Below are 21,271 nucleotides of genomic sequence, written 5' to 3'. Positions count from 1 at the left end.
ACCGCCAAACCATGATTCATTTTCAAGATGAATCCCTCCCTGTTCAAACGTTTACATTGTTTTTGACTAGCATCAGATTGTTTATCCACACAAACTGTAAATACATCATTTTTAGAACTAACCAACAACAATGCCCATTTTGTTTTGACATGTAAGGTACAAAAAGAACATACAGAAAAATGACCATCACTCTAATGTCTGCACTTTAAAAATGAAAAAACTACAGAAAAAGCAGGTGAAATTCCAACATAATAAAAATTTAGCATGTGTTATCAGGAGGAAAACATCTGAAATTCCTTGCTTTCAAAAGGGAATTTAAGAACTGCAGTACTGCTAAACTGTCTATAATCTCCTCTCTGAGATGCCTTCTCTTAGCTTTATGGAAAAATATGAAGAAAGCTGTGAAAACAATAATGCTGAGAGAAAATAATATATTTTGACAATATTACTCTTCAACTGTTTGATCTTTTACAAATGACAAATCCTTAATTGACTGGCACTTTGCACCCTTCAGCAAAAATATATTGAAAGGTATTCATTCAGTCATTCAATATCCGTTTTGTTCCCTTAGACAAGGGCAGAGTGACCTTAATTTCTGTGCACAGTATGCCCAAAGCCTAGCACAGAACCTGGTATGTGGTGTGTTTATTAGAGAAGGAAGAAGAGGAAGAAAAAAGGAGCTCAAAAGAATGCTCTCTGAAGATGTATAAAGACTATAAATTTTTCCAAATTTTTCTACTAATACAGCTGGTTCTCTGGCCAACCTAGCTGCCCAATGTGCACACTAAATCTCGCTCCATAAAGTGTATAGTGAAATTCAAGTTAAGAAAAATATTTAACACAAAAAGCAAGGCCCTCAAAGAACCTATACTACCATTTAGTTATATGACAAAACAGTCACACCTAAGAATGTAAGTAATTATTTCTGAAGTAAAATTTCTTGCAAATGGCTGAAAATATGAATATCTCACAGCTTTCTAAACTTTTTTAAAAATTTTAAATACTTTTTTATTATTTTTATTTTTAAAAATATTTATTTATTTATTATTTATTTCTTTTGTCTGTGCCAGGTCTTAGTTGCGGCACACGGCATCTTTATTATGGCCGTGGTATCTTTGTTGCGGCATGCAGACTCTTAGTTGCGTCATGCAAACTCTTAGTTACAGCGTGCATGCAGGATCTAGTTCCCCAATCAGGGATTGAACCCGGGCCCCCTGCATTGGGAGCGTGGAGTCTTACCCATTGGACCACCAGGGAAGTCCCAATACTTTTTTAAATGACAGTTTTCACCCAGGACTTATTTCAACCTCAAAGATCATGGATCACTAGATAAATATACATGAATAATAACTGTTCTTATAAAAATAATAGGGCCAGGGACTTCCCTGGTGGTGCAGTGGTTAAGAATCCGCCTACCGGGCTTCCCTGGTGGCGCAGCGGTTGAGAGTCCGCCTGCCGATGCAGGGGACACGGGTTTGTGCCCTGGTCTGGGAAGACCCCACATGCCACAGAGCAACTAAGCCTGTGCACCACAACTACTAAGCCTGTGCTCTAGAGCCCACGAGCCACAACTACTGAGCCCGTGTGCCACAACTACTGAAGCCTGTGCACCTAGAACCCATGCTCCACAACAAGAGAAGCCACCGCAATGAGAAGCCTGTGCACTGCAACAAGGAGTAGCCCCCACTCGCCGTAACTAGAGAAAGCCCACGAGCAGCAACGAAGACCCAACGCAGCCAAAAACAAATAAATTAATTAATTAAAAAAAAATACTTCTAAAAAAATAAATAAATAATAGGGCCAGGGACTTCCCTGGTGGTCCAATAGTTAAGAATCTGCCTTCCAATGCAGGGGATGCGGGTTTGACCCCTGGTCGCAGAACTAAGATCCCACATGCTGGGGAGCAAATAAGCCCATGTGACACAACTAGAGAGCCCGCGCACCACAACTAGACAGCCTGTGTGACGCAACTAGAAAGCCTGCATGCCGCAACTAGAAAGCCTGCACACAGCAACTACAGAGCCAACGTGCTCTGGAGCCTGTGCGCCACAACGAAAGATCCCGCATGCTGCAACTAAGACTCAATGCAGCCAAAAACAAATAAAAATAAATATTAAAAAAATTATAATAGGGCCAAAGCACAAAACATCATCTAAGGAGAAAAAAAAGGTCCCAAACTGTTTTGAGTTGCAGAATTTCTCCCCAGGATTCTATTTACCAATATATTTTTTCAGTCTATCTTAAAACTTCCTCCAGAAAAAATACATATGTTGAATTGATTAGGTATTACAAAAGGATGTGTGTTCAAGCAGAAGCATTTTAGCTTCTTTAACTTCTTAGGGATATAGCCAGAAGAACTGCAAAGATGTACTCAAACAAGTACTTGTACACACATGTTCGTAACAGCACTATCCACAAAATCAAAAGGTGGAAACAAGTCAAATATCCATCAATGGATGAACGGATAAAAAACTGTGGTACATACATATAATGGAATATTATTCAACCATAAAAAGTAATGAAGTACTGACACATACTACAATGTGGCCATACTTTTAAAACATTATGCTATGTGAAAGAAGCCAGAAACAAAAGGTCACATATTTTATGACTGCAGTTATATGAACTATCCATAACAGGTATAGATTGAGATGAAAAGCAGACTAGTGGTTGCTAGGGGCTTGGGGACAGAGGGGTGGGGAGGAACTGCTTAAAGAATATGCAGTTTGGGGGATTTCCCTGGCGGTCCAGCAGTTAAGGCTCCGACCTTCCAATGCAGGAGACACGGACTAGATCCCTGATTGGGGAACTAAGAGCCCACAGGCCATGCTGTGCAGCCCCCCAAAAAGAAAAAGAATATGCAGTTTTCGTCTGGGGTGAAGACAATATATTTGGAACTAGACAGAAGCGGTAGTTGCAAATTATTGTGATGTAATAAATCCCACTGAATTGTTAACATCTAAATGGTTAATTTTATGTTGTATGAATGTCAAATCAATTAAATAAGGGTTGTTTTCTGTAGGAACCATAATCTCGCTCTATAAAATTCCCTATACTTAAAAATCTAAATTGGTCATCTGTCAAGGAGAAACTGCAATGCTCCAAAAAACAAAGTGTCATCTAATGTCAACGAATATCTTCTCTCATTCTGGTGGGTACAACCATTCTGATATTATCTCCCAAGGCCAAGATTCGTATACGTTGTAATCCAGCACTTCAATTCAAAAATAAAACAAAGTGAGAGAGTGGCATGGACATATATACACTACCAAATATAAAACCAATAGCTAGGGGGAAGCAGCCGCGTAGCACAGGGAGATCAGCTTGGTGCTTTGTGACCACCTAGAGAGGTGGGATAGGGAGGATGGGAGGGAGACTCAAGAGGGAGGAGATATGGTGATATATGTATACATATAGCTGATTCACTTTGTTATACAGCAGAAACTAACACACCACTGTAAAGCAATTATACTCCAATAAAGATGTTAAAAAACAAAAACAAAAACAAGACAAAAATAAGCATACATTTGCACTAAGAAACAAGGACAAAAATTTTCATCTCTTCATTATACATAATAGCTCCACATCAGAAACCACCCAAATATACATCAACAGTAGGAGAAAGGATAAATAAGTAAAAATATATTTGTACAATGGAATATGTAAGAGCAGTGGAAATAAATGAATTAAACCTACATAAAAATACATGAATTAATCTCACAAACATGTTAAAGAAGTTGAATATATACACACTCTGTTTTTAAAAAAAAGTGAATAGTTCACTTTTTTAAAAAGTAAGGAAGTGATTACCCTAAAAGTCAGAATCACAGCTTACTTTTATGGAAAAGGGGCTCAAAAATGGAGTTCTAGTAATGTTTCCTTTATTGGTTGGAGTGATGGTTACACAACTATTTGCTCTACATAAAATACTGACTAATACGAGGGTTTTTTAGAAATCCCACAAAGATGTATCAGGTTGGCCAAAAAGTTCGTTCGGGATTTTCTGTAACATCTTATGAAAACCCAAATGAACTTTTTGGCCAAACCAATATTTTAAAATAAAATGCAAATGCTGCTCTAAAATACATACGACTCAAGATTATTCCTCTCCAACAATAAATATTTCTTAATGAACTACAGCACTGATTCTGGTTAAAGCCAGAGTTTTCTGGAAAAGATCTATAGATATGAGATTCTATCTCAAAATTTATAAAAATAGTCTTGAACATCATATTCCATACATATGACATCAAGTAACTCTTATATAGTGAAAAAGTTAGGGAGTTAGCTGAGTTGTGGCAAGTGAGCTGAAGAGATCTAGTTCTTCCCTTGGGGCCAAGGAGAGTGGTGTGGGCTCTGCTAGGGTGGGGGAAGGGGGCAGTCACTGGGGAAGGAGGAGAGAACTTATCAAAAAATAGAAGGCAGAATTCCCAGCACAACAGGGAATGGTTGAAGTGTGGGGACTGCTGTTTCCATATTCGCTCACTCACACACTCCTCCATCCATCCATCCATCCATCCGTTCATTCATTCAACAGATCTCCATTTACTCTGTGCCTGGCAGGCACTGTAATAAGTTCTGTTCATACAGAATGGGCATTTAATAGAACTAATAGCCTGGTGACAGAGACATATTTAAAACATAATCACACAAATAAATATTTAATTTAAAGTTCAAAAAAAAAGTTAGGGAGTTAATGTAGCATGGTAATGGTCACCATTACTATATTAACTTCAATTTATTCAATGATTTAATAAATTAAGAATGTCCCCAGGCTTCCCTGGTGGCGCAGTGGTTAAGAATCTGCCTGCCAATGCACGGGACATGTTTTGATCCCTGGTCCGGGAAGATCTTACATGCCGCGGAGCAACTATGCCTGTGCGCCAGAACTACTGAGCCTGTGATCTAGAGCCTGTGAGCCACAACTACTGAGCCCACACACCACAACTACTGAAGCTCATGCACCTAGAGCCTGTGCTCTGCAACAAGAGAGGCCACCGCAATGAGAAGCCTGTGCACCACAACGAAGAGTAGCCCCCACTCGCCGCAACTAGAGAAAGCCCAGGCGCAGCAACGAAGACCCAACACAGCCAAAAATAAATAAACAAAATAAATAAATTAAAAAAAAAGAAGGTCCCCAAATGAGCCCAAGATCTTATCTTCGTATGAATGAATTAGAAAAATGGGTTAATTTTATTCCAGATCTCAAAAATGAAAGATAAAGGGAAGAAGAATTGTTGGGAATAGTGGAGAGAGAGAAAACTGGGTTTACCATGCAGAGGAGATCCAGAAGGGCTGCTGGATAAACCTGGAACAGGGCTACAGCGACCTCCTTGCTTAGACGTCAGTTCCTGTTCAATCTCTTCCAGCCCAGCACTCTTCTGGAAACGGCTCATACGATTTACCACTCGTGGTGACATATGTGTTCGAACACAAGGCTGGCCACCATAAGGGTTGATTGGGAAAACGTGGGAAGTCCCCCGGAGTGTACTGACCACAACCCAGCGACAGTCATGGCTGAAGCATATGTCTTGTACCTAGAAATGAAACAAGGAAAAACAAAAAAATGATTGAAACTATTTGGATTGACCTAAGAATATCACAAACATATTACTAAATATGAACAGAAATGCCTGCCTGGGGACTTCCCTGGTGGCACAGTGGTTAAGAATCTGCCAAAAAAGACCCAACTCAGCCAAAAAATAATATTAACAATAATAATTTTTAAATATAATTAATTAATTAATTTTAAAAAAGAAATGCCTGCCTGGTTACCAAATTTACCTAACATCAGATTATATTTTCAAAATGTTTCTTCTAAAGATTAGATTCATGGTGAATACTGATCAAAACTCCACATAAGGGATTTGATAAGATTTACAATAGGGAATTCTGTCCCTTGCTGTATACAGTGCCAAGTCAGAAAATAGGACCTAGGTGGTTTCACCCTATAGAGCTATATTAAAAAAAAAAAAAAAGATATATGGATAATGTTCATTTCTTTAAAGGAATTTACCTTCCAAAAAAGCATAGAAGAGCAAAAATTAAAACATACATTATACAATGCAGGTAAAGTTATTAATCCAATCATTCACTCAACGAATACTCGCTGGGTACCCTGCTAATAAACACTAGGAACAAAGAGGTGGATAAGAAATCATCCTTGGGCTTACAGCCTACCAGGAAGAAAAGACATAAGAAATTTGCAAAAATATAACATATAAAAATGAAATAACTATCTTACATTTGAGGCACAGTGGTAACAAAAAGGAAGGAAAATATGAAATCTGCTTCTGAGAGGTGAAAAGGAGATGTTCAAGAAGGTAGAGGGTTAAGAGTGGCACCAAAAACACATGATCTGAATAGCTCTGGGTTCTGGAATTGAGTTTTGAAGTAGGATATACTTACAAAGAAAGGAGCAATGGACATTCTAATTTAGATATATGCAGATATTCTACTTTTGATATAGATGCATAGACATAAGATGGAAATGATGAGCAAGTAGTTCAGTATGTCAGAAACAACATGAGAGTGAGCAAAAGCCAGCGCAAGAGGTGTCTGGATTTTATTTAAGAAATAAGGAGTCAAGATTTCAATTCTGGAAGGATGATTGTGGGAGTGAATGCAAGGGAATGAATTTGCAGTGGAGATGAGGGTAACTGAAGGAAAGTTAAGTAGAAGTTTCTTCAACAGACACAGATATAGGACCCTAAAGAGAGGTGGGAAGAGAAAATGTCTCAAAACACCCAAATGACAATCCAAATGTCCTTCAACGGATGAATGGAGAAAAAAGATGTGGCATGTATATATACACAACAGAATATTTCAGCCATTAGAAAAATGGATATCCTCCTAACTGTGACAGCATGGATGGACCTTGAACACATAATGCTAAACGTGGTAAGTCAGACAGAGAAAGAACTTTACAGTATCACTTATATGTGAAATCTAAGAAAAGCAAACCTGTGAAAAACAGAACTAAAATGGTGGTTACCAGGGGATGTGAGGCGGAGATAAGACTGACAGTGTTTAAGGGTACAAACTTGTAACAAGTAGTAAATAAGCCATAGAGGTCTAATGCACAGTATACTGATATAGACAATAATATTGTACAGTTATATAATGTGATAAATATGGGTACAATGGCAATCACATTGCAATGTATAAATGTATCAAAGTAACAAGCTGTACACCTTAAATTTATACAATGTTACATGTCAAACTTACTAAAAAAAAAACACTTTGATAACAATGAAAAAAAAAGAAAAAACTTATGTATTTGCAGTGGTTGGCAAACACTACAGGCCATACGTCTCTCTCAGCTATTTCCCTGCCCTTCCAGTGACAAAGTAGCCACAGAAAATATATGTAAATCAATGAATGCAGCTATGTTTGTAGAAAAAATTTTATAGAAAAACTGACTGGCCACAAACTTGATCTAGGTAAAGTTAGTCACTAAATTGTATGACATTTATCAGGTACTGAAATACAGAAGTCCCAGTATTTTCAAATTAGCAAACTGAATTTATTACTTTTATCTTGATATCAGTCTAATGATGACAACTTGAACAAAAATGTCTCTGTTTACTTTTATACTTAAAAAAGACAGCTAAGTAAAATTCCATATTGTTCTAACCAAGCCTTTTAAAAAAAAGGCAAATCACAGATACTTAAGCAAGATTTCTATGTTGACTAAATGATAAACTAAAATAATTTTTCATCACGTAAAACAAATGTCAAACCGTGCTTTAAAAGAATAACCCAGACAAAAAAGTATAGTAAAATAAAGATAAGATGTTTGTGAGTAGGATTTAAAACTTGTGAGTAAAACTCCTCAAGCAGTCAAAGAAGCCGATTTGCAGTGTATTACATCTTCAAATAAGCTTAAATTCAGCTTAAAATCTTGACTAACACTTCAGAAATATTCTACAAGCAAAAGCTGTAAGTATTCATCAAAGTACAAGAGCCTGGAATCTTTGAAATAAAAAAGAAATTTTAGTCTTACATCAAAACAGGATATTTCATTGCTAGACAACTGACAGACCAAAATTATCAATACATGGATAAACCCCAAACTGAGCCCCATGCCTGTCCATTTCAATTACTGTGACACATCCAAATGACACATTAATGTTATAATTAAAGAATCTCCTGATTCTTTACACTGAGAAATTTAACTCCCAGCAATTCTAGAATTACGAATAAAAAGTCATTCCTCCAGTGCTTTACCTCTCTATTTCACTTACACTAACTTTCAGCTAAAAGACTTATAGAAAAGCAGGAGAAAAGGAAGGGGTAGGACAAAGAAAAGTGTAAACAGCAGAAGCGAGAGAAAAGAAACACAGTCCCAGAAAAATTTAATATTATAGTATCAAATGCATTAACACAAGCCAGAATCAAACATATAAAGAAAACCATCTTTAGGCTTACTGAGTAACTTATGTTCCATCCACAGCGGAACTAAACCATGTTATCTAAAACCTTTTTCCAAAACACTTATAATCAAGATGACTTCCTGGTCTGTCAATGAAAAGAAGTTTCATTCTTTCATTTTAAGAATACTTCTGATATGAGGTGGTACTAACAAACAGTATCAAGGCAAGAAGACAGAGTTCCACCTAAAAGCTTACTTAGAAAACTGCTATTAGAGAAGTGATTCTGCTCTGTGACCTTAAAGACACATCAGGATACATAAACGAGCAGAGAAGAGTTGCCAAAGACATCAGCTGTCAAGAAACTAGAGAAAGTTTAATCCTTTAAATAACATTACAGAGGATAACAAGTCGCCTATCCACAAAATGCAAAATGATACAACTGTTCATGTTATCAAACAAGTTGGGTGGTTTTTCATACATTATTAAAAGTAAGAAAGACTGGGAACCCTCATTAGGACACTCATTATTATCAATTTGGAGCTTTTAAATAAGCAAATGTCAGAATTCTTAACTAATGAGATATAAATAAGAAATACAGAGTGCTTAATTAAATGTTTTACAAATTTCTATTTGGTTATATAATTTATTGCTCTTTAAATGTATTATTTGGCATATTTATAACATCTCACACTTGCTTCTTATTGTAATGATGTAAAATTTGGCTATGAGAAACCAATTAGGCCTGTAGAAAGCTGAAGTATTTGTTCCTTAAAACATACTGCAGCTATATGCCAGTAATTCTAGTTTATACAAGTATTTTTTTCAGCAATCTAAATCAATTTCATTGATTTACTCATCCAAACAATATTTTGGGTAACCAAAATCTAATATAGCAGATATATATGGAATAATTACGTCCAACATTTTATCAAAACAAACAACCAAAAAAAAAAAAAAAAGAAAAAAAACAAACCTCGAGTGTATATTTCATTCACAGAACAGGCTGAATTCAAATTACATATAAAACAAGAGTATTTGAGCACTAGAATTAAGTGTTACTACATTTAAGCATCTAAGATACAGAAATGAGCATCGCACAAGGCTCCAAATTTATGCCGCAAATTTACCCCCCAATCCCAATTAACTAATAATAGCAATTTTAAAATTCAGTGTTATTTTAACATGCTAAAATCTAAAGCAGAGATTCTCTAACTTTTAGTAGACTAAGAAGCACCTAGATTACTTGTAAGAAATACAGATCCAGGCCTCCCTGGTGGCGCAGTGGTTGAGAGTCCGCCTGCCGATGCAGGGGATGCGGGTTCGTGCCCCGGTCTGGGAGGATCCCACATGCCGCGGAGCAGCTGGGCCCGTGAGCCATGGCCGCTGGGCCTGCGCGTCCGGAGCCTGTGCTCCGCAACGGGAGAGGCCACAACGGTGAGAGGCCCGCGTACCGCAAAAAAAAAAAAAAAAAAAAAAAAAAAAAGAAATACAGATCCTCTGGTCCCACCTTCAGAATTACGATTGAGGAGGTGTTGGGAGGTCTTGGGGGAGACGTGACCAAGAAATCTGCAGTTTTAGAACTCAGATAATGACTCTGATACTGGCCTGAAGTCTGTAATATGGAGCTAGAAAAAAAAATAAACTTACCAGAAATAGCAGTCCCCCAGCCCCACACCAAACCTTACAAATTACTAAAAGATACTCTTTTTTAAAAATGAAGTGATGGCAATGATTTCCTAGGGTGTGAGTCGGGCAGAGGACTGACTGAAACGGGCAGGAGGAAGCTTTCTGAGATAATGAAAATGTTCTATACCTTGATTTATGGTTGTATAGATGTAACTAGTGGATGGCAAATAGAACACCCAACCTCCAACCTTCACCCCCTCACCTGCCACCACTACAGATACTTCCTATGTGCTTCCCAAAGCCTCTCTTACAGCAGGTGTTGAAAAGTATCCACTTTCTTGACAAAAGGAATTAACATCACTGAAGCTGCCCTTACTCCTTGAATTCACCTTACTGCTTTGAATTCACCTTACTGCTTTGAATTCAGAAGTGATGCCCACTGGAGTGGCAATTATAAAGTGATCACAAGAAAAAGAACAAAAAAAGTCACTGAGACACGGTACCAAAACTGGCAGCAGCCTTCCTGTAAAGTGAGAAAAATAAACCCTGGGTGGTTGTTTTTTTAAACCATTGTTTTTGGTTCTGTAGGCAAATACATGCCTAATGATTCAATTACTAATTCCCTTTCCAACTCTCTTTTAAAAAGAAAGAAAACCCGAAAGCAGAGAGTACTTGGATAAAAAGTCTCAAATCCCAGAGTACTATTCTTTCACAAGCCTGTAAGAATGGCAATCAAAACTGTAAAGACAAGTCCCATATCACAAAAACTAACTAGCCAAGGTCCTAGCCTTCAGATGAGGTTATGTTAATGGCAATAAGTTTGCTTGAGAATAAGATGCTTAGAATGGAGATGTGGTAAAGACAGATACTCCACACACACCTTCTATCTCATCTGCCTACTCCCTCCCCATATCAATTCTTCAGATTCATTTATTTATCCAATAATGCATTCATGGGAACCCTATTACATGTTTTGCACTCTTCTAGGTGCTAGAAATTTGAAAATGAGCTATCAAATAAGCAGCATGCTGAACTCTTGGGCATCTATGCCAGAGAAATGAAAACTACGTTCACCTAACGTACTCATAATATCCCCAAACTGTAAATAGTCCGGGTGGATGTTTAAACAAACTGTAAAAGTTAGGTTACTTATAAAAGGGTAACATGAGGGAACTGTTCAGTACCTTGACAGCAGTGGTGGATACACAAACCGACACGTGATTAAATTATATACACCTAAACACACACACATACACAAACACTCACACACAAGCACATCTGGTAAAATCTGAAAAAATCAGTGCATCGCGCCCATGTCAATATGCTGGTTGTCATATACTCTAGTTTTGCCAAGTGTTACCATTGGGATAAACTGGGTACAGTGTACGTGGGATCTCTTCGTACAATTTCTTACAAGTGCCTATGAACCGATGATTGTTTCACTAAAAATCTAAACAAACAGAAAAAGCGAATGTGACACCTCGTAAACAGTGCTAGCGCAGCCGGCTCCTGCTGCAGCCTGAACGTGAGTGGAGACAAGGACGGGGGGTGGCCCAAAATGCCAAGGAGTGCGGTGTGAACCGTGGCAGTGATGGGAGTGGGGGCAGAAAGAAAGGGGCTGTGGTGCCTGGACACTCGCTGGAAGCTGGTGAGCAGCACCACTGCTCATCAGCAAATAACTGGCACCAACACTTGGCCAAGTGGGGAAAAACCGCTAACGCTCCTGGCTGCCCCCATCGTATCTACAGACTAGCCTCCCCTGCCACCAAGACAGGGGATAATGAGATGCCCTGGCAGCCGTCACTGGAAAAACCGGCACGTGCACCTTAAACACATTCGTCCATGTTCTCGTGTAGGGGGACAGCCCGTGCCCTCATAGGAGGGAAAATACCCTGGGACGAAGTGTACGCACAGTTCACCGTAGGCAAGAGGCGCTGAGATGACCTTGCGGGTGTACTACTGTTGTCGCTTATGTCGATAAATGTATAAATAGTATTAATGGCTCAATTGATTGTACTTACATGTCTTGAAGTGTCAGGGGGCATCCTCTGCCATGTACATCGAGGTGACAAGGCGACAAGCCCACAACAGCTCACCTACTAGGCTGCCAGTTCCTTCCCATGTTATGTAACAGAAACAACAGAATCCCAGTAGGAAAAAGTCAAGGTAGAGACTTAATGGCTGCCGAAGGACACAGCGGTGTTATCCCAGTACAACATCGCCACCTGCCTGATCCAGCAACCAAGTACGCTCCCTTTTTTAGATGGCAGCTACTAACCTGCTACCAGGTTCTTGTAACTGAACAACTGACCCATGGAGGCTTTGTGATTTTCCAGACCCACACTGGGATGAGTCAACTCAAATCTGATGATGAGCACGGTGGGAAGGGCCTGACAGGGCTTGCTAGTCAAGTGGGAATGGTATATTCCAGAATATGTTCCAGAATGGCCCTAGGAGCACCTTGTTTTTACCACTACGTTATCACCCACTCTACTTCCTGAAGCAATGCCACTGGTTCTATAAGCCCCTGAATCACAGAGTTTCCTTTAAATGCCTGATTGATGGTTTGGCTAAAATGAAAAGTGATGGTGTCCGCCAGCCCAGGGCAGCTGCACAGCACCAACAAAAACTGTGGATGGACAAATCTAAGGACCAGTCAACACAGCAGGATAATGCAAAGCTGTCACCTCTACTTTGAGGGGTCACTATAACTGTGGACCAATCATGCCCATTCATTTATGTATTATCTATGGATGTTTTTGCACTACAGTGACAGAGGTAATACATGTAGAATGCAGAGTTATTTTACAATCTGGCCTCTTAAAGAAAACTCCTGCTTTAGACAAATACTCCAAAGGACTAGAACTGTTATATTTATACCGAAACTTGTCATCTGCCGATGGCCTTGCCAATGGTCTGTTTGCCATGAAGTAGACTACGTACTGGCAGATTGCACATGTCCCTCTTTTAGGGCCATGAGCTGTGCAAGCAAATCATGGCAGGTACCTGAAGAATCTGGGTCACTAATTCCCAAGGTAAGAATCCACCCACTTATGAGGATGACTGGAATCAAGCCACTGATCAGGCCTGCTTTTTGCCCTGCCTTGTACAGTGATTTCCATCTAAATCCATCAATTATGAATCTTTGCCCCATCTATTATCCACTGTTTCATACCACTCAAAGTATACACGATGTCGTAATTTAAAAGCATAAATATACTGCAGGTGCTGGGGTTAGTTGCTGAACTATCTAGTAGGACAACATAGTTGATAGGATTGCTCAGATATTTGCCCTTTTTTCCTTATTTGTTCTATCAAATGTTGAGAAAGTGTTATTAAACTCAGTTTTAGGCGCATAGACATTTAAATCCTCCTGATAATTTGACTCGAACATTATGAAATATCTCTGGTAACAGTCTTTGTCTTAACCTCTATTTTACTTGATATTAATATAGTCAAATTTTTAATATCCTTATGTTTATTATTTGCTTGAGGTACCTTTTAACATGCTTTTACTATCATCATATTAAAGATTCAAAGAAAATCTTTAATAGATAACTTGTTCCTTTAGTTTGAAGTCCTTTATATTGGAATACATTAAAATTTAATGTAACTATTTATATGATTGAATTTTGATGTACCATTTAATGTTGTTTTCTGTTTATCCCCTCTGTTTCTGGTGCCTCTGCTCCTCCTTTTCTGCCTCCTTTTGAATGAATTGAACATTTTTTAGAATTCCATTTTATATGAAGTTTTGTCTTTTTAGGTGTAGCACATTGAACCTTGAAATAGTATAGTTCCTTGCTCCCACTGAAGCACCAATGGTCCATTATGCTATAGTTATATGCATTACATGTATACAATATAAACCTGAGAAAATGTTAAAATTTCTTACATATAAAAATTATTTTAACATTAAATTTAAAATTTTAACATTCCTACATATTTTAAATGAATTAAAAGAAAGAGAGAAAAAATGCTAATAAGAAACTGATCGTTTCTCACATACTTCATTACTTCCAAGATATCCAAGTTTGCTCTGGTATCATTTCCCTGTGCATGATTTCTAGTGTGGATGTGCAAGGTTTATTGCTCACTCCTTCATTCTTAAATGATACTTTTGCTGGATGGAGAATTTTTGATTACCAGTACTTTTTTCTCTCAGTCCTGTAAACATGTTATTCCACTGCCTTCTGACTTCCATAGTTTCTGATGAGAAGTCAACAGTTTGTTCAAATGTTATTTCTCTGTATGTAACATGTTATTTTCCTCTGGCTACTTTCAAGATTTGCTTTAGTTTTCTGAAAGTTTACTATGATGTTCTTGTTAAACTTCTGTTTTGTCCTATTCAATTTTTTTTCCAATAAATTTGGAAAGTTTTCCATCTTTATTTCTTCATTTTTTTTTCTGCCTCATTCTCTCTGTATCCTCTCCTTCTACATAGATTGAGAGGAATTTTGCTCCAGGATGGATCATATGCAGAGTCTCAACCATACCTTATTTGTATGATTTTGATGAGGAGATCTGAACTTTGGAGATGATGATATTTTAAAGAAATTTTAGAGTTAGAGGAGATGTTGTAATGTGTTGAGATCTTCCGGGATGTTTGTATGGAGTAAATACATTTTACACATGAAATAATCCTGAATTTGAAGGGTCAGAGGGTGGACTGTAGTGAGGTAAATAGTGGCTCTAAAAAAGACACATCCAGATTCTAATCCCTGGAACCTACATACAGTACATTATAGACCCAAAGAGTGACTATTACCTTATATGACAAAATATGTGATTAATTTCTAGATCTGGAGAAGTTATCCTGGATTATCAGTGTTGACATTAAATGGAATCACAGGTACCCTTATAAGATACAAAGAGGAAAACACAGAGAAGAGGAGGAGGAAATGAGACCATAGAGGCAGATACTGGAGTGACGTGGCCATAAGGCAAGAAATGCTGAGGGTCACCAGAAGCTGGAAAAGGCAAAGAACAGATTCTTTGTTAGAACTCTAGAGGGAGTGCAGCCTCACCAGCACCTTGATTTTGGACCTTTGCCTTCCAGGACTGTGAAAAAATAAATTTCTGTTATTTTAAGGCAATTTGGTTTTGTTCTGTTATTTTAAGGTAATTTGTTATGACAACCACAGGAAAGAAATGTGGAGTAAATTTGTATATCGTCCAGAACAATGTGAATTTAATGTTGTGGACTGCCTGTAACTGAGGTTGCTGGGTGGAATGGCAAGCTTATGTTAAGATTTTCATAAACTGCCAACCTATTTTCCAGAGTGGCAGTACCATTGTACATTCCAAACAGCACTGTACGAAGATCGAGTTCCTCCACTCATTGACTTTTTGAGAGTTCCTTAAAATGTGTTGTAGATACCAGACAACTTGTATCTAATCCAAAGGGTTCCTCCTATGTTTTCTTCTAAAGGCTTTATAATCATAGATTTTATATTTAAATCTGTGATCCAATTTCAGTTAATTTTTGTATGTGGGATGAGATATGGATTAACACTTTTTTTTTTTTGCACATCAATACCCAGACAGACAGTCTATTACCATTGTTGAAAAGACTAACTTGTCTCCACTTTGCACCTTTGTCAAAAATCAATTGTACATATGTATGGAAACATTCCTGAATTAATAAGTCTTATTATCTTTAATGTCTTAGTAGCTTTAATAAGTCTTATTATCAGGTAGTGGTAACCCTCCAACTTTGTTTTTCTTTTTCAATATTATTTTGCCCAGTATAAGTCCTATGTACTTCCCTATGAATTTGAGAATTAGCTTGTCAATTTCTATCCAAAAAAAATTTTTTTAAATCCTGCTGGGATTTTGATGGAGATTGCAATGAATATATAGATCAGTTTGGACAGAAATGATATTCTAACAATATTAAGTATTCCAGCTCAAGAATATGGTTTAACTCTTTTATTTATTCAGGTCTTTACTTTCAGCAATGTTTTATAGTTTTAGAATATAGTCTTGCACATGGTATAGTCACTATTTTTAAATTTTAACTAATTTTTTTTAAATCACCAATTATTTTTTCCTAGTATGTAGTACCCTGAAGCTTTGTTAAAATCACTTATTAGTTCTAACTTTTTTTGTAGTATCCATTAGATTTTCTACATGTCATCTTTAAATAAACATAATTTTACTTCTTCCTTACTAGTATGATGTCGTTCTTCCTGTGGCTGCAGATTTCTCTACAGATCTCAGGGGTTCTTTCTTTGCAGCTTTCATCTCTCTGGTGCTCTGTCCTGAGAACTCGATGATCTTTGTCTCCCTGGACTCTCATCAACAAAGGGAGTCCACTAGGCTCCATCTGGGTTCCCCCTTCCTGCACCATGGATTCTTTTTTCCTGAACTGATCATCAGCTACTATCAATTAATAATATTAAATAGCTAGATACTTTTCCCCTTGAGTATTAAACATACTAATCATACCATTTTGCAGGACTGCTCTGATAAAGTAAAAGTAACATGTATGCAGAGGTTTCAAAAGCAAGTTTACCATTTATCAAAATTAGCATGTTAAGTACAAAAACTACTTGTGTCTGCTTCAGTAAGACTTTACAGAAGTACATTTAAAAAATATTGTAAGGTCTTACTATATACAACTTCATTGATGAAAACTAAGAATATTTTTCTAACTGCATATGTACTTTATGAGGAAAATTACTGTCAGATGCAGAGGATATCCCAAGTCACAGATCACAAAACAAGTTAATTCAACATAATTAGATCCACATATTTGATTTTTTTTCTTGCCTGATGAAAGTAGCCTCAGAATCCTTGGAAGATTCCAGAAGGACATGATTTTAAAATACTCAAAGACAGATAGATCACTTGCCATACAGATTTCATCATCAGTGTTAAATTTTATATATCATTTCAAAATTACTTTCAGTAGAAGTTTATAAAAATTAATTTTATGGTCATTAATTGAGTTTCCTTAGATCTTGATGTTTAAAATTTCCAGTCTCCTAAATTACAGGGTGTGACATAGAACAACATAATTTTAATAATGTCTATTTGGTTTTCCTACCTGTTAAATAGGAATAGCATTGTCACTAGCAAACATTAGTACATACAAACATTTGTCCATGTGCAGGGCACTGTTCTACGGATGAGAGACACCAAGAAGCTTAAGCAAGATCTCTATTTCCGGTTGGAAATAAAGGTAAATTAAGTGACAAATAATTCTAATGCAAAAGAGGTATCAAAAATAGGTGTAAAATTTTTTTAAAAGGTGTGGGTGCTTAAAATAATTCTAGTAGATTATAGCTGAGGTACAGCATATCAGTAAGTAGGGAGGGCAGGACAGGGATTAAAAAACCAGAGTTAAGAAATAAAATGTGCCCTGTATTGTACAACACAGGGAATATAGGCAGTATTTTTAGTAACTATAAATGGAACATAACCTTCAAAAATTGTGAATCACTGTGTTGTAACATATAATATTGTACATCAACCATACTTCAAAGAAAAAAAATTTTTTTTAAATAAAATGTGCCCAGCAGCATGTTGAAATGGTAAATCTTTACCTAAAATGCTCACCTAATTAAAAATTTCCATGCAAAAGAAATAAAAACAAATGGTTACTAAATAAGAGTAAGCAAGTTCATTGTACCAGAAAGTTAAGGACACTGTCAAAGAATAATGGAGATAGGTCAAAAGTACATAGATGTCAAGCTAATAGGCTCCAACTGGCCAAATCTGGGATATTTTGAGTATTAAAATAATTATTGAATGACTATAACCCATTTAATAAAGAATCTATTCAATCAAATGATATATGTAAATAAAAGAAGTAATACAAAGCTTGATGAGGAATGGGATATTTACATAGTTTTAACTGACTTGTCTTAACCCGCTATCCACCCAGGGCACAGCAAAGAGGCAGCAGACTAAAATGTCCTGCTCCCAATCTTCCCCTGAAAGAAGTACATTTGCATACTTTAAAGACCACTGTCAGCTTCCTATCAGTCTGCATCTAGGTGCTGAGATACACACCACATTAACAAAATGAAACATGATCATCCCAATAGATGCAGAAAAAACATTTGACACAATTCAACATCCATTCATAATAAAAACTCAGTAACGTGGGTATAGAGAGAACGTACCTCAACATAATAAAGGCCGTATATGACCTACATCATAGGTCACCTAACATCATACTCAATGGTGAGAAGCTGAAAGCTTTTGCTTAAAATGTGGAGCAAGACAAGGGTGCCCATTTGTGATTCTCTTATTAAACACAGTACTGGAAGTACTAGTCACAGCACTTAGGCAAGAAAAAAATAAACAAATAAAAGGCATTCAAACTGGAATGGAAGAAATAAAACTGTCTCTATTTGAAGATGACATGATCTTTTTTTTTTTTTTTTTTTTGCGGTATGCGGGCCTCTCACTGTTGTGGCCTCCCCCGTTGCGGAGCACAGGCTCCGGATGCGCAGGCCCAGCGGCCATGGCTCACGGGCCCAGCCGCTCCGCGGCATATGGGATCCTCCCAGACCGGGGCACGAACCCGTATCCCCTGCATCGGCAGGCGGACTCTCAACCACTGCACCACCAGGGAGGCCCGACATGATCTTATATATACAAAAACCCTAAACACTACACCAAAAAACTGATAAAACTAATAAATTCAGTAAAACTACGGGATACAAAATCAGTTGTTTCTTCACACTAATAACAAACTATCAGAAAGAGAAATTAAGAAAATAATCCCATTTACAATTGCATCAGAAAGAATAAAATACATAGGAAAATTTAACCAATGAGGTAAAAGACCTGCACACTGCAAACCATAAGACACTGATGAAACAAACTGAAGAAGACACAAATAAATGAAAAAATAATCCATGATCATGAATTAGAAGAATTAATACTGTTAAAATGTCCATACTACCCAAAGCAATCTACAGATTCAATGCAATCTCTATCAAAATTCAAATGGCATTTTTCACAGAACTAGAAAAAAAATCCTAAAATTTGTAGGAATTACCAAAGACCCCAAATAAGAAAAGTAATCATGACAAAGAAGAACAAAGTTGGAAGCATCAAGTTTCTTGATTTCAAACTATATTACAAAGCTAAAGTAATAAAAACAGCATGGAATTGGGGTAAAACCAGATGCTAGCAATAGAGCAAAATAAGAAAGTAAAATAAAGGAGGTACTATTAACAAAGAAAAGACTACAACTATCACTTGTATAGGTATACATTGTTTTAGAGTTCCAACCTAATGTTAACAAGAAAAATAAAATTGAAAACAGTCAAAAATTATCATAATTGTCAGAAAGTATGTTCTACTTATAAAATCCAAGGAAATGTTACTGAAAAAGTACTGGATCTTACAGTAGAGTCTAGCAAAGCAGGAAGATACAAATCTAATACAAAACAATCTATAGTTTATGATACCTCAGCAATAAATAACATTGGATGCAAAAATTCTACATTTAATGATGTGAATTCTAACTGTATTAAAATGTAATTTCAATGCAATCCAAATAAAAAACTCCAAAATATTCTTTATATAACTCAATAGGGTTATTCTAAAATGCATTTCAATGAGAAAATGCCAAAGAATAGCTGGGAAAGTTTTTGAAAATGAACAATAAATCTGCTAAAGTAAGTAAAACAGCATAATGTTGGTAAAAGGTACTGCTTTATTTTTACTTTCTATTAGAGGAATTTTTTTTTTTTGGCCACGCTGCACAACTTATGGGATCTTAGTTCCCCAACCAGGGATTGAACCCAGTCCCCCCATGGTGAAAGTGCTGACTGAGTCCTAACTACTGGACCACCAGGGAATTCCCTAGAGGAATTTCCTGATATACACTAAGTGCAGAGATTGCTATAATGAACCACCAATATCAGCATCACCCAGCTTTGCATATTGTGTTCAATCTATCTCTTAGTTTGTTTTGTTTTGCCAGAATATTCAAAAGCAAACTAGAGATATCATATCATATTGTTTCACCAATAACTACTTCAGCATGACTTCAGGTTATATGCCTAATAGATTAGGGCTTTAAAAAAAAAAGTAACACAATTACAGACCCGGCAAAATAAACTGGTTAAAATCATATAACTCCCAGTTCAAGGTCAATTTTCTCTGTCTCAAAAATGTCTTTTTTATACCTTGTTTAAATCAGGCTCCAAACAAAGTTCACATATTGAATTTAGTTGGTAAATTGATATGGCTTTTAAGACTCTTGTAATCAACATAACCATATCCCTACTTGTCATGTATTTGTTTTTTTATCTAACCAACACTCCCCTATGGCTAGATTATTTTAAAGCAAATTCCTCACTCTTGTATGAATCACAAAAAAATAAGGATATTAAATTCCTTAATAGCATCTACTAAGCCAAATGTTCAAATCTCACCATTTGTATGAAAAATGTATTTTCATACTTGATTTGTATGAAACAGGATTCAAACAAGGTCCACACCTTCTATTTAGATATTATTCTCTAAAATTACTTCTAAGCCCTGCCACAGAGCCTGGTTTTTGTATTGAACTTCCCACATTTTAGATTTCACTAGTTGAACTCTCATGGTATTTAACTTGTCCCTCTATCTATGTATTTTGTTTAATGTGCTAATTAACAAAATTAATTAGCCAGTATGTAAGGCAGAAATAGAGACACAGATGTAGAGAACGAATGTATGGACACCAAGGGGAGAAAGCGGGATGGGGTGGTGGTGGGATGAACTGGGAGATTGGGATTGACATATATACACTAATATGTATAAAATAGATAACTAATAAGAACCTGCTGTATAAAAAATAAATAAATAAATAAATTTTTTTAAAGTGCTCATTGTATCTAGTGGCTGAATTAAATTCAGTTTTAATTTCATAGATGATGTTGTATACATCCTAATTACATCATATTGGAAAGCACATGATATAGGTAGGACTATTCCACATTGTTAACATTAAGACTCATTAGCCAAAACCACACACAGATGTTTGTTGCCTAGGTATATTGTTTCATTAGAAATAGCAACACAGTGATTCTTATATTTCTACCTTTTTTAAAAACTGAGGTACAACTGGCATGTGACATTAGTTTCAGGTGCATACCATAATGTATATATTATAAAATGATCAACAAAATAAGTCTAATTTCCAACATCTCTTATTCTGAAATTCTTCAATAAGGAAAAACTTTCCCTCATCAACTACTTGGTCATCTTATTAAATTGATACAAGAAAGGCAGGGTACTTTCTCTTTAATTATCAATTT

At 36.6% G+C, this 21,271-nt stretch overlaps 1 protein-coding gene across 8 annotated transcripts in view; it reads right to left on the bottom strand.

The window, feature by feature from the left end:
- Positions 1-21,271, bottom strand: part of BCAS3 (BCAS3 microtubule associated cell migration factor) — a 576,338-nt gene that overhangs the window by 357,397 nt on the left and 197,670 nt on the right. For all 8 annotated transcript variants that reach the window (XM_082603192.1, XM_082603193.1, XM_082603194.1 and 5 more), the window contains exon 15: positions 5,273-5,537. In XM_082603192.1, coding sequence (XP_082459318.1) covers positions 5,273-5,537 — 265 coding nt within the window. The remainder of the gene's footprint in view (positions 1-5,272; positions 5,538-21,271) is intronic.

Source organism: Mesoplodon mirus (genome assembly GCF_964341445.2).
Source record: "Mesoplodon mirus genome assembly, chromosome: 18".
Classification (NCBI taxonomy): domain Eukaryota; kingdom Metazoa; phylum Chordata; class Mammalia; order Artiodactyla; family Ziphiidae; genus Mesoplodon; species Mesoplodon mirus.
Note: the sequence above shows the minus strand (reverse complement) of the source record. Positions and strands in the feature narration are given on the sequence as shown.